At 42.1% G+C, this 13,953-nt stretch overlaps 1 protein-coding gene across 2 annotated transcripts in view; it reads right to left on the bottom strand.

The window, feature by feature from the left end:
• The window catches only part of LOC146648753 (disks large-associated protein 1-like), a 69,642-nt gene extending 60,308 nt beyond the window's left edge, over positions 1–9,334 (bottom strand). For both annotated transcript variants that reach the window (XM_085388612.1, XM_085388613.1), the window contains exon 1: positions 7,910–9,334. In XM_085388612.1, coding sequence (XP_085244738.1) covers positions 7,910–9,334 — 1,425 coding nt within the window. The remainder of the gene's footprint in view (positions 1–7,909) is intronic.
• Between the last annotated feature and the right edge of the window lie 4,619 nt (positions 9,335–13,953).

The raw sequence follows: 13,953 nt of genomic DNA, 5'->3' as shown, positions 1-13,953 counted from the left end.
AAGTATTGTAGCTATGCACGAATATTAAATTCAAGCTGACTTAGTCCAAAGTTCAAACAGGAGTTCCTGTAAAATCCCACTTATTATCTGTGAAATCTAGCTCAGCAGGAAATGTCACCCGTGTGGACTAGGTCTGGGTATTGCACTACACAAAATTATATTTTTTAAAAAGACACAAGCAGAACTTTCATGAAAACTGCTCCCCTTTCTAACAAACCTATAGGAAGATGGTGCACTGAGGTCATATACTGTTTAAAGTGCATAGCACACAGCACTGGATAGTGGCCCTTTTTATGAATAGAAGAGATGGACAATGAGCTCAGGGAGGCTGACAATAGCCAAGTGATCAGCAGTAGCTCAACAATCAAGGTGATGTTTAGCCCATTTCCACAGGTTAAATTAGTAGCATCATTTCATTCGGATTCATAATGAATTAAATCTGCCTCTCTAGAATTTCATGTTGTATTTCCACAAATATTGACACTTGCAACAAACACGTGTCTAGCCGTGTACAAGCTTGCACTTTTGTGTTGGATCCATTTGTGGGCATCCATCGTCATTATCAATTTGGAAAATAGGAGAATCTTTCTAATTGTTGTTTTGGGGTTTTTTGTTGTTTTTTTATTAGACCATAATGTGATCATGCTAGGAACATGCTCTTTAGTTCAAATGTGAGGGTGTGGGGAGGGCACAGTGAAGAGTGCAGAACAAACCAGTGAGGCATCTGGACAAGTTGTTAGAACTTAAGGTACAAAAAAATAAAGCACCATAAACATCTTATAATTGAGTACAGTTTTAGCTGTTATTTATCCAGGTATGCTACCTAATTATGGTCAGCTAAGTCTTTCATTGTTGCATGTCGATGAGTAAACTTCATGCTGGAAATGAGAAATAAACTCCCACTGTTTGTGTTCCTCTCTCACATACATGTGCTCGTATTTTATTTATTTCTTTTCTCCACACTCCATAAAGCACAATGTGGCTTTATGGAGTGTGGATAGTGCTACACTAATGGCTACACGTTAACCTCTACAGCAGGGTGTGGTTTGTGGTTCAGCTGCAGGGGAGGGGTTGAACAGCGGGCTCTGGGGACAGTGCCAGGGAAGGCTGGCTGGCACAGCTTTATCCATTACACTAACTATGCCTTCTCTATTTCGGTAGTCGCCAGGGCTCAGAGAAGGGAGCTGTATGGTGTGTGTAAGCTGGAGAGGGCAGCTGCAAAGCTGCGTGTGCTTCATTGTAAATAAAAATCACTGACATCAAACTCCCAAGCATCGGGTCCTTCTTGCTACAGTTGTGCCGAAACCCAGCTCAGTATGATGGATCAGCAGCCAGTCCGGGCAGTGGAGGCATTGGCACAGATGGTGGGAGAGTTGGCAGTGATGCACCAGGAGCTGGAGGTGGTGCTGAATAAACTGCGGGTCCAGGCCGAGTGACAGACATTAGATGCAGCTGCTGTCAGGCGAGGGCCAGGTGGCCACCCTCAGCCTCTCCACCCAGGCAAGGGCCTCGTTTGAGAACATCTGGGGTTGGGAGACAGGCCCCTCACCTACGCCGGGTGGCTGCATGATGCCACACACTGCAGGCTGCAGCCCAACCCCATGCTGAAAGAGGTGTGACTGCTGGATGTGGTAGTGCATGAACAGTTCGTGAAGGGGCTCTCAGCAGAGCGGAGTGGGTCGGCTATCACTGGCCAGCGAGCCTTGAAACTGCCGTGACCCTAGCTGAAGATCACTTGGTGGTGCAGCTGGGGCAGTCCCGAGAGTAGCTGTGGCCAGTGGAAGTCGACCAGTCCCGCCCCTGAGGAAAAGATTTCATGACAGGACACATTTGCCAGGATTGCCCAGTAATGGAGGTGGGACAGATGTTCCTTCTGACACCGTCCTCCGGTCCCAAGAGAGACAGACTGCATACTGGTAAGGTGCCAAGGGAGTATATGCCAGGCCTTGGTGGCCTTGTGGTCCACCAAACCCTAGTTAGTCCAGGGGCATTACTGGAGGCAGAGTGGGTGGTGGTTAGGTGTGTGCATGTGGAAATTCATAAATATCCCATGGGACCGGTTGAAATTAATTATGTCAGGCACAACACATAGACTGAAGGCTGTAGTTAGCTCAAGCCTGATGCACCCTTTGAATTTTGGAACAGATTGGATCGAGTTCAGTAGGTTAATGGGGCAGTGCGAATGTGGCCAGTAGGGACATGCAGGGTCTGTTGCTGTGCTCAGCAGTGATGTGAGGTCATCTAACGCTGACTCTGGGGAGGAGGAAACAGCGGGGCCTTCATGGGAGAACCCACCAGTTCTGATAATTCCCTGGAGGATTTTCCAATGGAGCGGTCTTGTGACGCTATTGCGATGACCATGTCAAACCATGCCATGGGCGACCGTGGCTCAGGGGGTTGGGAAGCGTATCTGTAACCGGAAGGTCGCCAGTTCGATCCTCGTGCTCTCTGTCCTGGTCGTTGTGTCCTTGGGCAAGACACTTCACCTACCGCCTACTGGTGTTGGCCAGAGGGGCCGATGGCACGATATGGCAGCCTCGCTTCTGTCAGTCTGCCCCAGGGCAGCTGTGGCTACAACCGTAGCAGTGTGTGAATGTGAGAGTGAATGAATAGTGGCATTGTAAAGCGCTTTGGGTGCCTTGAAAAGCGCTATATAAATCCAATCCATTATTATTATTAAACAATTGCAACAGCATTTTGCAGATGTGTTCTAGCCCCTACAAGTACCAATCTCGTAGAGCACCCTATTAAAGTTTGACGCCTACCCAATGCCCCAGGTCGATGAGCTCCTGGACCAGTTAGCACTGCTCGCCTTTTCGCAACACTAGATTTAACTGTGGGATAATGACAGATTTCCTTGCCTCCACAGCCCAAGGAAAAGATGACCTTCTCTACTCTGTATGATTTGTATCAATTCATCACACTTGTTCGGCTTGTTTGGAGCCCCAGCCACTTTCCAGCACTTCATGGACTGGGTGCAGCATCCACACAGTGCATATGCTGGTGCCTATCTGGGTGATTTGATCATCATCAGCCATCTTACTTTTACATTTTTTTTGGGAGGGGGGAGGGTGAGGGTTCATATGGATTTTTAAAGGGACATGCAATTGTGATTTCATTATGTCATATAATGACAATAAAGCTATTCTATTCTATTCATCCACTGTGACACCTGAGTGGAGCATATGCAGTGGGTGGCTGTGGTCCTGGAGTCCCTCAGGCAGATGGGGCTTACAGTCAACCTGAAGACAAGTGCAGTTGGATGGAGGGAGGTACAGCATCTGGGGCACCAGTTGGAGAAAATCCAGTGGATGGCTGACTCCGTTCGTTATTACCTCCTGGTCTGCCCTTTCACCCTCTGAGCAGTGGGTTCACCTGTTATTCATCACACTAACTACACCTTACCTATTTCAGTAGCCGCCGGGCCTGGAGGAGAGAGCTGTGTGGTGTGAGTGAGCTGTAGGGGACAGCTTAAAAGTTGCATGTAGATTAAAGAGCAGAAAGCATTGCAAATAAAAATGACTGTCATCAAACTGCTAAGCATCAGGTCCTTCTTGCTACAGCCTCCTCTGCCACCCAACAATACTGGTTATCTATAGTCCTACCGGGGGATGATAGGACCATCCTGACTACGGAGCTGATTGGCCAGTCCTTATTTAAGGTCTGTTCCTGTTGATAAAAGTGAGCCAGCACACAAAGCTATGTGGAATATCTACATCTAGAAAATTGCATCTAATGTAATAATGCTGCAATACTTCAAAATGCACCTGTTTAGCCTACTGATGTTTCAGTATTTTCTTTACTACTAATCTTCAAGTTGATTAACCAGAAATGAATGGCATGTGTCCACAGTGGGTTTGGCTATGAGCTGACCTCTATCTTTGCATAATGGTTTTAAAACGGTGATTTGTCTCCACATTTGTCTCCTCAGCTTGGGTCACGATTGTTCCTCTAGAGAACTAAGATACATTGTGTTGCCAGGAATTATTCACTGGTTTCTTGAAAAGGTAATGGGCAACCTCACAAAGGATTACAAATCTAGAAAGCTCTAAAAATAAAGTTTGTGATTGTGGGGTTTAGTATTGTATTTAGCAGCGTGAATGCTCACAACTTTGTTGGTAATTCTGTCAGACTGTATAATGCAGCCGCAAAGAGCTTGCATCAACACACACACACACAAACACACTTGCAGATTATACCACATTGCAAAACAGAATAACACATAAACACAAGCAGGTACTGGGGAGGTTATTTAACTAACTATCAGTTACACAGTGGAACTTTGAAGTGGGTCTACTTCTGCATACCTTATTTTTCATATTAAGCAGTGGCAGTCAGACCTTTTACTGATGTTGAGAGGGAATTACTGAGACAGGCATAACACAGTCACCTGAGGTTTTACAGGTCACTCATCTCTGTCCCTTTGAATTACAAAAAGCAGCCCAGTGCCAATCACATCAACATTTTAGATTTTTCGTTGTCAAACAATGTCTATGGTTAGGGTTAGCCTAACCCTAAATTTACTTAGCCATATGCCGGGTAGCTAAATTCAACTCATGTTGCACTCTGACATTTAGTCTGTGCAGATGGAAATTGTAATAGACATATTTCTGTTAACACTGGTGGACACTGTGTCCAGTGTTTTAATGCCAGGTATGAAATGCCTTGCATGCTCAACCATCCAAGTAAGGAAATCCCAAAAAGTTGATTCTGTTCATCTGGACGTAGCGTTTTCACTGGGAGAAACATTTCGTCACTCATCCAGGTGACTTCTTCAGTCTCAGCTGACTGCAGGTTTCCAACCTTATAAACTGTACATTTGCACAATGACTAAAAGTGGGTTGGCCAAAGACGTTTTAGATGTTTTAACCCACTTTGGCAAGGACTGCCTAAAGCTTGTACGTCTCTCCCACAAAACGCTACGTCCAGATGAACAGAATCAACTTTTGGAGATTTACTTACCTGGATGATTGAGCATGCATCAAGACTATTCAGTTATCATAGTTTGCTTCTCAAGCTTTTTGTTAGCAATATTCATATGTAACATGTCCTTAAGCCAAATTTTTAAAAACTCGTGGCGTACACTATAAGCTGTGGGCTGTGAGTATTTGAATGCTTCAAAAAAGATTGCTGTCTGGTTAACTAAGATTTTGATGTGCACGTTATGCTTACGATCACAACTTTGGAGGTCCCAGTCATGCAGCAACACGATTAATTAATGACTAGGCTTGTGTTGTGGTTAGATCATCTTTTGTCTGTTTCTGATGTCTTCATCCTGCCATAAGATGTCATTTGTTCTGCTCTTCAACATGAAATGAAATGAAGGCGCAAATAGCTAATGATATCCAACTTGACACTGAACAGCATATAGAAAAGTCATCTGCAACATTGTTCTCTGGCCATTGTGGGTCTTTGATGTAGACGTGTCTGTAGACAGGTACACTGAATGCTATGTTTGTTTATCACTTGAATATCCCAGTTCATACACTTTGGAGAATGACTGCCACCAAGAAATCTGAGTACACAACTAGTATAGTAAAAATGATCGGAAATATGATCGTATATTCGATGCAAATAATAGAAAGTGAAAATTGCACCAAACCAAGTGCTTCTTGGATGGTGTCAGATTTTCCAGCAGCACAAATGTTTTTTTTTAGAATGTACTGTATATATCAAGTAATTACATTAAAACATTTTCTTGCAGCACCATTAGGTAACTGCCAGACACTTCTACTCCCTGTGTGGCGTTAAATACCTCCCCAACACTTAGTTTAACACGACACTTCAAATAACAGCAAAATTAATTTATTCATCCAACAAAAAATATTGAGAAAGTCAGGGTAACTGGTAGCGAGGCAGGAAGGGAAACACTACTAAATTAAAAATGAACTCTACAAACAGGAAAGGATGTTGTTCTTCATGAGTTCATGTCATTACCTAGCATTCAGAGAGTAAGGCTGCTATTGGCTCTGCACTTACTTCTCTCTTCAACGCAAAAGGAGGATAGAGGAGGAAGAGGAGAAGGAAGAGGGAGGCTCTCCAAACCAAGAGGAAGTAAAGGAAGTAGAGGTGGGTTGGTGGGTGGCAAGAAGGTAGGTGGAAGCGTGGGAGTGGGTTGGGTGAGTGGAGGAAAGGCAGAGAGGGAAGTGGTAGAGAAGAGGAGTAGGTGGCAGTGGGGTTCTTGGGAGACAAGAGTAGTAGACTGGTGGTAGGGAGTAATGTTCCCTCTAAGGGTCTGGACACACTAGAACAAATCCATATCACCTGACTCTGAGTACATACTGCACTGTTACTAGTGAGTGTGGGGTTTTTCTTAATGTTGTTTTTAAGTGCTCCTATTATGTGCAAAGATAACCAGGCCCAAACCCAAATTAAGACTGCTAATGAAGTACTAAAGCAGTGACCTGCGGTTGATTTGTCTTTGGTGGTGTTCCCTATCTTCCCAATACTCACATACGCATGTGTGCTCTTTTGATTTTCTTTTAATGAACATTTTCCTGAAGTAAACTTTCTAAAGAATCGTGTTATGTTGTATATTGCTGTCCCGGTCTGCAACACATGTTTGATAGAATATTGGTTGGGACAAAAAATAAACATCAATGCCAGAGTACTTTTTGTCTTTTTAGCAGTAGATCTTCACAGTTTTCAGTCTGATTTTGAAATCCTTGTTGCTTTTTCATTGGTTTGCTTGTTTATTTACTTTTAAAGCCCAGCATGTAAATGGGTGGTGTTTGGTGTAGCTTTTAGGGGGGGTTTCTAGCTTCCACTTGTTATTGCTTTCAATGTGAAAGAAGCAAGTAACTATAGCTCTTATGTGTCCTGAACTTATCAGTATGACGATGCAGTTATCACCACTACTTGCATTTCTGTGCAAACACTCATGAAGTCAGATTTCTCAATTTACAAATAATATGTTCTAAAACACCTAATCGTATTTGTAAGAAATCAGTTTTAATTCAATAAAATGATTTAATTATTTGTATTTAAGTCATTGATTTAAAAGAAGAAAATACCAGGGTTATCTAAATATAATAGTATAAGTGGTATAAATATGATATTTTTTTACATTGTCAAAAGGTTCTCAGAGTTGTAAACTGATGAATGTGGCGAAGCCTTCATTATTCTAGTGTGCCATCAGTTATAGTCAGTGATATTCAGTAGTACTTTCCAGTCATGTAAATCTGCAGTTTTCACTCCAACAGAACACCAAACAACATAGGAACATACAAACTCTCAAAGCACCTAAGCAATCGCTTACTAAACCCTGTCTCCTAAACTGAAACATATTTCATCCTGGGTCATGTTTCTTTCAGCTAACCTGCATGAAAGGCCCTTGCTGAAGTCCTCCATCACTGCCGTCTATTCATCATTTTGTGATGACTGGGTTTCCCATGGTAGGAGCATTCTTAAACTGTCCAGAAATATCTGTCATTAAATCTATTTTCCAGTTTATTTAAGTTAGTTTCAGTCTTTGATCACTCTACTGCTCTCCCACTTTTGAATACAAATAATCAGTCATACAGTGCCTGATTGACAGAGGACATATTATGATAATTAATTACATTATTTATTATTAAGTTAGATATCTAAGAGAAGTGTTTATGACTTGTGTGTTAATCTTTTAAGAGTTCATGAAGTCTTTGTAGTGATTTTTCTCAAAAGGGCTGTCAAGTGCCCAGTTGTTTTGGCATTGATAGAGCAAAAACCTGTCACATATCTGCTAAACTAAAAACAAACTTATGGACTCCACTTGGTTTGCCCTTGTCTACCTGGAACTGTAGGACTGGACACCACTGACTTAGAGGAAGCATTGATGGAAAAAAGTAAGTTGTGGAGAAAAGGGAATCAACAGAGGGGGGAGAAGGTGAATTGACTGGATTTGAATGGGGGTTGGGGAGGAATTATTTACCTGTAAGAAATGGCAAGCGCGCTCCTGCTGCTGACTGCCCTTAGATTTGACTAGAGCTCTATCTAGGTTTAGGTTACCGGATCCTGCGCTGGCTCGTGGCTGGTTGTGGCTGCTGTTGTTGGTGTAGACCTCTTGGGCCCTGCTCACCGTTAGGCTTGATGACCATGGCCCTTTCTTCACAAGGGGCCCGTCCACAAGACCCACTGGAAGCAAGGAGCCACTTCCTCCACCGATACCGCCACCGCTGTTATTGCTGCTACCACTAATTGGCACACATGCTGTCGACGCTGCATACTTCACATCGTTGTTGCTCCGGGAGGCTTTGAGTGCAGAATGGTGGTGTGTGTGGCCATGGTGTGCGTGGGTGTGTGTGTGCTCGTTTAGTGTGCCGTAAGGGTCCATCATGAAGTACTGCTGGGACTGCGAGGAGGAGAGACTGGGGAGGGGAGTCTGGGGGAACTTGTCTGGGTTGTTGCCGGGATACCGGCTTATTGTCATGGCAATAGGCGAGGGGGAAATGGAGGGGGAGGGGGAGGGTGGAGGTTGGTGGTGGTGAGGGTGGTAGAGACACAGCTCCCGTTCCAGGTAGTCATCTGAGCTCCAGTATCCAGAGCCTGGAGCAGATGCTGAGCCGTGGAGCTGGTGGTGGTGGTGGTGGTGGCTTCGATGCTTGGGCTCTGCTGATCTACAGCGCTCACGGCTCTTACTGCGTTTCCGATGGCGCACTCCCACTGGTGGAGTTTCACCTTCTGGGCTGGCCCTCGAGCCACCACCACCACCTCCTCCACCGCCACCACCACCACCATTAACACTCCCATTATTGGCCCCCTTGGAGGACTGTGTGTGGTGTGGCCCTTCCAATGAATGTGACTTGGTGAAGAGTTTCTGGACTGAGTGGACAAGATGGCGAATTCTCCCTGGACTGTCATTGTTGTTGTTGGCCCCCATCCCCCCACTGTGGGCCTGCACCCCTCGTTTGTATTGCAATGTATGGTAGCCATCTCTGGAAAATGATGGCTGACGTTCAAACGGGTCCACAAAGTTTGCTGGTACCCGAGTGGGTGTTTTACCCCCATAGCCTCCTCCACCTCCTCCTCCTCCACCACCACCTCCTCCTCCTCCTCCTACATATGGTACCATGGCCATACACTCATCCTTTACCTCAGGATGGTGAGATGAGGAGGTAGAGTGGCACCTCCTGGGGAAGGTTCCATATGGGACGATGCTGTTGCTGTCAGAGGGGTATGAGGTACGCTGAGCATTGTAGTAGGGCAGCTCAGCTGGATGTGGCATGGGAATGGGCACAGGCATGTCCATCTGACTGATCAAATATGGCTTGCGGTCAACATGGTGACCCAGTGGATCATATGATGGTTCATAGGAGACCACATGATGGTGACCCCGGCTACTGGACAGGCCTTTCATAACGGGGAAAGATGGGTGAATGGAAAGAAGAAGGATATGGATGAGAAATGCCAGGTAGGCCTGTGATCACAGAAGGGCTGCAGAAGACTGTCCCTGAGCAGAGAGCTACAGACTCTGAAAGAAAGGGAGAGAAGAAGCAACAAAAGATCAGTTAATAACCAGTTAAGCCACCAGGGGCTTTCTGAGCTTCCTGCTCAAAAAAGACATGCCCAAAATGAGTGGAGTGTTTCTCTGCAATTACAAACTCTGTGTAAACAATCTTGGTATCAAAACAAAGTTAACATTTGTGAGATTTCATCAGAGGTGTAAATACTACAACGGATGTTACTGTGTCAAAGTTACTGAGGCTGGAACACAGAAAAAGTAAGTAGATTTTTTTCCTCAAGTTATTTGTTATTTTTTTTTAGCATATAACCACTTTGAAAATATACTTTGGTTCACATTTAAATTCATAAAACCAGTAATCAACATATGAAAAGTGCAAAGATTTATGCTTCTGAAGTGAAACAGTGAAAAATTTTTGCGCTTTTAATAAATAAATAAATGTTCAGACGTTGTCTAGTTTGTCCAATTTTGGCACACTCTGACACCACGTGTGAATTTAAAATTTTGAGGTATTGAACAGCAGACACTATTTAAACTCAATTGCATGTCTAAAAATGCTTGTTTTTTGAATATTTTTGAAGAATTACCCACACACTCACATCCAACGGCCTATTCTGCCATGCGCCATAGACAGTTTAAATAGGTTTTGGTGCCTTAAATTCTGAGGGGCTGTAACTTCAGCTTCTATTGGCTGATTTGCATGATTGACACCTCTTTTTAATAGTTTGAGCCAATAGAATCACTGTAATTATGCCATGTTCACATCAGTTCCAATCAGAAGTTGCAAGTCGAAAACTCCACATGACCCTAAAAGTAAGACACAATCCAGTAATGTGACTGTAACTTGGCTGAAAATGGGGATTGTTGATGTGGCTCTGATGCATTGTGTTAGCACCGCCATTATCAGTTTCTACAGCTATCGGCTATTGGTGGGGAACAGCGCAGGAAAACGCTCAGCTAAACGGCTTTCTGCTTTAGCACATATGGAAAGTTATGCATATTTGTGGTCTTCTTTGCCACTGGTTCAATGAACTTTGGTCGGAGCGTGGTGAAACTTGCAGATTTCGAATCTGTGAGATCTCTGGTTGCTAACTAGGCAATGTCTATCCGGTTACACGAAGTCGAGTGAGTTCTTACCTCCATTGTTTGTGTTTAGTGAACTTTTGCGAAATTATGTAACTGCTCTTTAGCGTTTGGTCGTTGTAGAAATGGTTTATATGAGCTTTTAGCTGAGATTCTGAGGTTTCTGTGGATACCACACAGGTCGATATCTGCATAAAAGACCTGACGGAGGGTTAAACTGCAGTTCATCCCCTTTGCTCCCCGGTGGCCTTGGGGCTCAAGAAGAAATCCAACATAAATTATTGCTGTTTAAGCCACCAGAACTCATAAGTCCCTGTTGGAAGAACACATTTTAAGGGTTTTCAAAAAGATACTCTGAGCTAAAATTGATCACGTTTAAAGTGAGTCTAATTTTTATAGCAAACTCTCAAAGCTTTATATGTACAGAGTTTGCATATATAGAATTACTGATAGAAAAGGTAAGGGCTGAGTTCACCTTAATACACCTTACTATAGCTTATTAAACCTACCCTTTTTATATACAACATATTGCAAATGTCAGCAGTTTCAGACAGTTCTAAACTTTACCAGCAGACATGACCAAAAAAAAGAAAAAAAAGACAAAACTAATTTTTCATGAACAATGATAATTATACTTTAAGTTTGAAAGAAGATTGTTTTTCTTTGTACATTACCAGTGCAATGTTGAAGACAAGTAAGTTTAAGTTTTGTAGCAAGACGGTGGGCTCATAATAATCCAGTCCATTTATAATTGTTGTAAATTTCCTCTGTACCATTTAAGCTGTATTTGTGGGGGTTTTATGTTTGTTAGTTTCTTGTTAATTTTGTAATTCTGTTTCTCTATAATGCCACAGAGTAGGTTATATATGGGACTAGGGACCAACATTGTATATATAAATAACTATTTAGATCAAACATCTCTTTAGTTTTATATGATATGGTTTTGGACATTTTTGCTTTTACACCTGTTTACATTGAGCCTTCCAACATAATATATATTCAATTAACACACAGAAATTTGGTTTCATACTCTGAATATCATTCATCATAATTTTGACTTTATTTTTTATTTCCCTGTTACTTTATTTTGCTGTAATGTAGTGATATTTGATTTACATCAAACCATTCAATTCCCGTTCCACTGCATTTAGAAACCATTTGAACCTTTTCCAGAGCAATATACAGTTTAGGGTCCAAAATCCTTGGTGTTTGGAGGAAGAAACACTACGTGCATCATGGGAAATCCCTAGCAGCCTGTGCCTATTGCAGCGCAAATAAAGGAGAATGCAGGGTTACCTGATCCTGCCACTGTTACTTTAGTTCTGTTTTAGAACCTTATAAAGTACATTTTTCTTTTTACATATATCCTCTTTTCAATTGTGATCCATGACTTTTCCACACATGACTGTTTCCTTCTGAGTTTTCTTACTGGACAGATTTTTTCCTCTTTTTTTTTTTTTTAATCTTGAGACATTGTTAATGAGGACAACAAAGCCCCATAGGCTCATCATTAATATAAACAGGTTACAGGTTTATTTCATTAGATCTGTCTTATGGGCAGTGATGGTTTCTGGTGTTCTGTGTCATATGACTTTACAGATACGCTGGGGTAATAATTATTTGATCATCTGCTGAATTTGTAAGGTTGCTCACTTTCAAAGGAATTATATTTTTTTTATGGACAGAGACAAAATATCAACAACACAAAAACACCACATTACATAAAAGCTGTAAACTGATTTATGTTAATCTTGACTGTGAGGATGATGTTCCTTGGGCCATGCTCAGCATTTCTCTTCCTCCAAACAGGTTGAGTTGATGCTGAAAAGCCCCATTTTCTCCCAAGCCTTCTTTGAATCATTTTGATGTTCAGAGATGTTACCAATGGTGTTCTTGGTGACTGTGATCCCAACTGCCATCCTGTGTAGTTTTGGGTTGATGTGCCACCTTCATCCTCACCCCATGAGGCAAAATCTCCCTGGAGCTTCAAAATGAGGGTGATTGATGTCATTTTATATTTCTTCCGTTTCTGAATAATCGGAATTATACCACCAGCATCTCAAACCATTGATACAAAGCAAGGTACATCCATGTTTCCAAGTTGTTTACACTAGATTCTCACTGCATGATCCAAATGTTGCAGAAATCAATAGACACCAGACCAGACAAGATTTGTTTGTTTTTTGTTTTTTTCCTGTCTATACAATCCACATAGATCCACATTTTCAGATGAAAGTATTCCTTTTTTGATGAAAGTATTCCAAGATGTTAAGACAAACAGCCAAGTCATCTATTAATTGGAGGTTTGGTGGTTCTGTCCCCGTCTGATCCAGTCTGCATGCCAAACAGGGCAAGATACTAAGCCTCTGCGATGCATCCATTGGAGTATAAATGTGTGTGAATCTTAGATAGAAAGCACTTACATAGAAAGAGCATAGAAAAAAGTGCTGGTGTGAATGGATGAATGAGGCAAGTTGTGTAAAGTGTTTTGAGTGGTCAGAGAAAAGCACTATATAGGAACCAGTCCTTTTACCATTTGCTATTCTAGTATTTGTAGCTTCTAGGTCACAGATCCTCTCAGTCTCTAGCTTTAGTAGTTGCATAAGTTTGGTGTTAAGCACGCATCATATCACATAAGGTTATCATATCTAGCAGAATAATCTTTTTTAAAGGGTTCTTTAGCTGTTTAATTTCCTGCATAGGCTCATGCTTCATAGCTTTCTGTTTACCTTATTTCGCTCATCTGAGATCAGAGATTTACTCATCTCCTGCATTATTAGCTTTCTCTGTTGGGATCTTAATTTGTTTTTCTGTTGTTTTCAGTATTTTTTCAGTATTTCACTTTGTTTTGCTGGAGTAGCTGCACTTCATAGGGTTTTTGAATTTGTTTGTTTATTTGTTTTATTTAGCCCTGGGAACTGTAGTCCAAAGTAAATTTAGATCAGGCTTTTCCTTATCTAACTTCTCTTACCATAGCATCAGTAATCCTACTAAGCAGTCACATAAACATAGCTATCCCCGTGATAAGTCAGCCGAGGATTTCCAAACTGAGCTACAAGTATGTTCTCATGATAAGGGTGTCATTGACAGTGTATGACCAATTAAAAACATGCACAGCTCTACTAGTAGAAGAGGAGCATGATTTCTGACTGCCAAACTGTCATATGAATTCGATTCATATTTATTTTATTTATATAGCACAAAATTACAACAACAGTTACCTTAAGCTCCTTTTTGTTATAAGGTAAAGATCCTACAATAATTCAAAAACCTTACAATAATACTAAGACATGCACACATAATACAAGCCAAGACGCACTGAATCATCAATGTGTCTTTTAGACAAACCCCTCTGTTCTTTTAAGATTGGTCTTAAAACTTTCTTGTCTGACACAGCATTAGTCATGGCTGGATCAGGTGACCCTAAATCT

Source organism: Rhamphochromis longiceps, linkage group LG18 (assembly GCF_057381845.1).
Source record: "Rhamphochromis longiceps isolate RC_006_pf linkage group LG18, R_longiceps_female_GT1.1, whole genome shotgun sequence".
Lineage (NCBI taxonomy): Eukaryota > Metazoa > Chordata > Actinopteri > Cichliformes > Cichlidae > Rhamphochromis > Rhamphochromis longiceps.
This window is presented reverse-complemented; position numbering and strand designations above follow the sequence as displayed.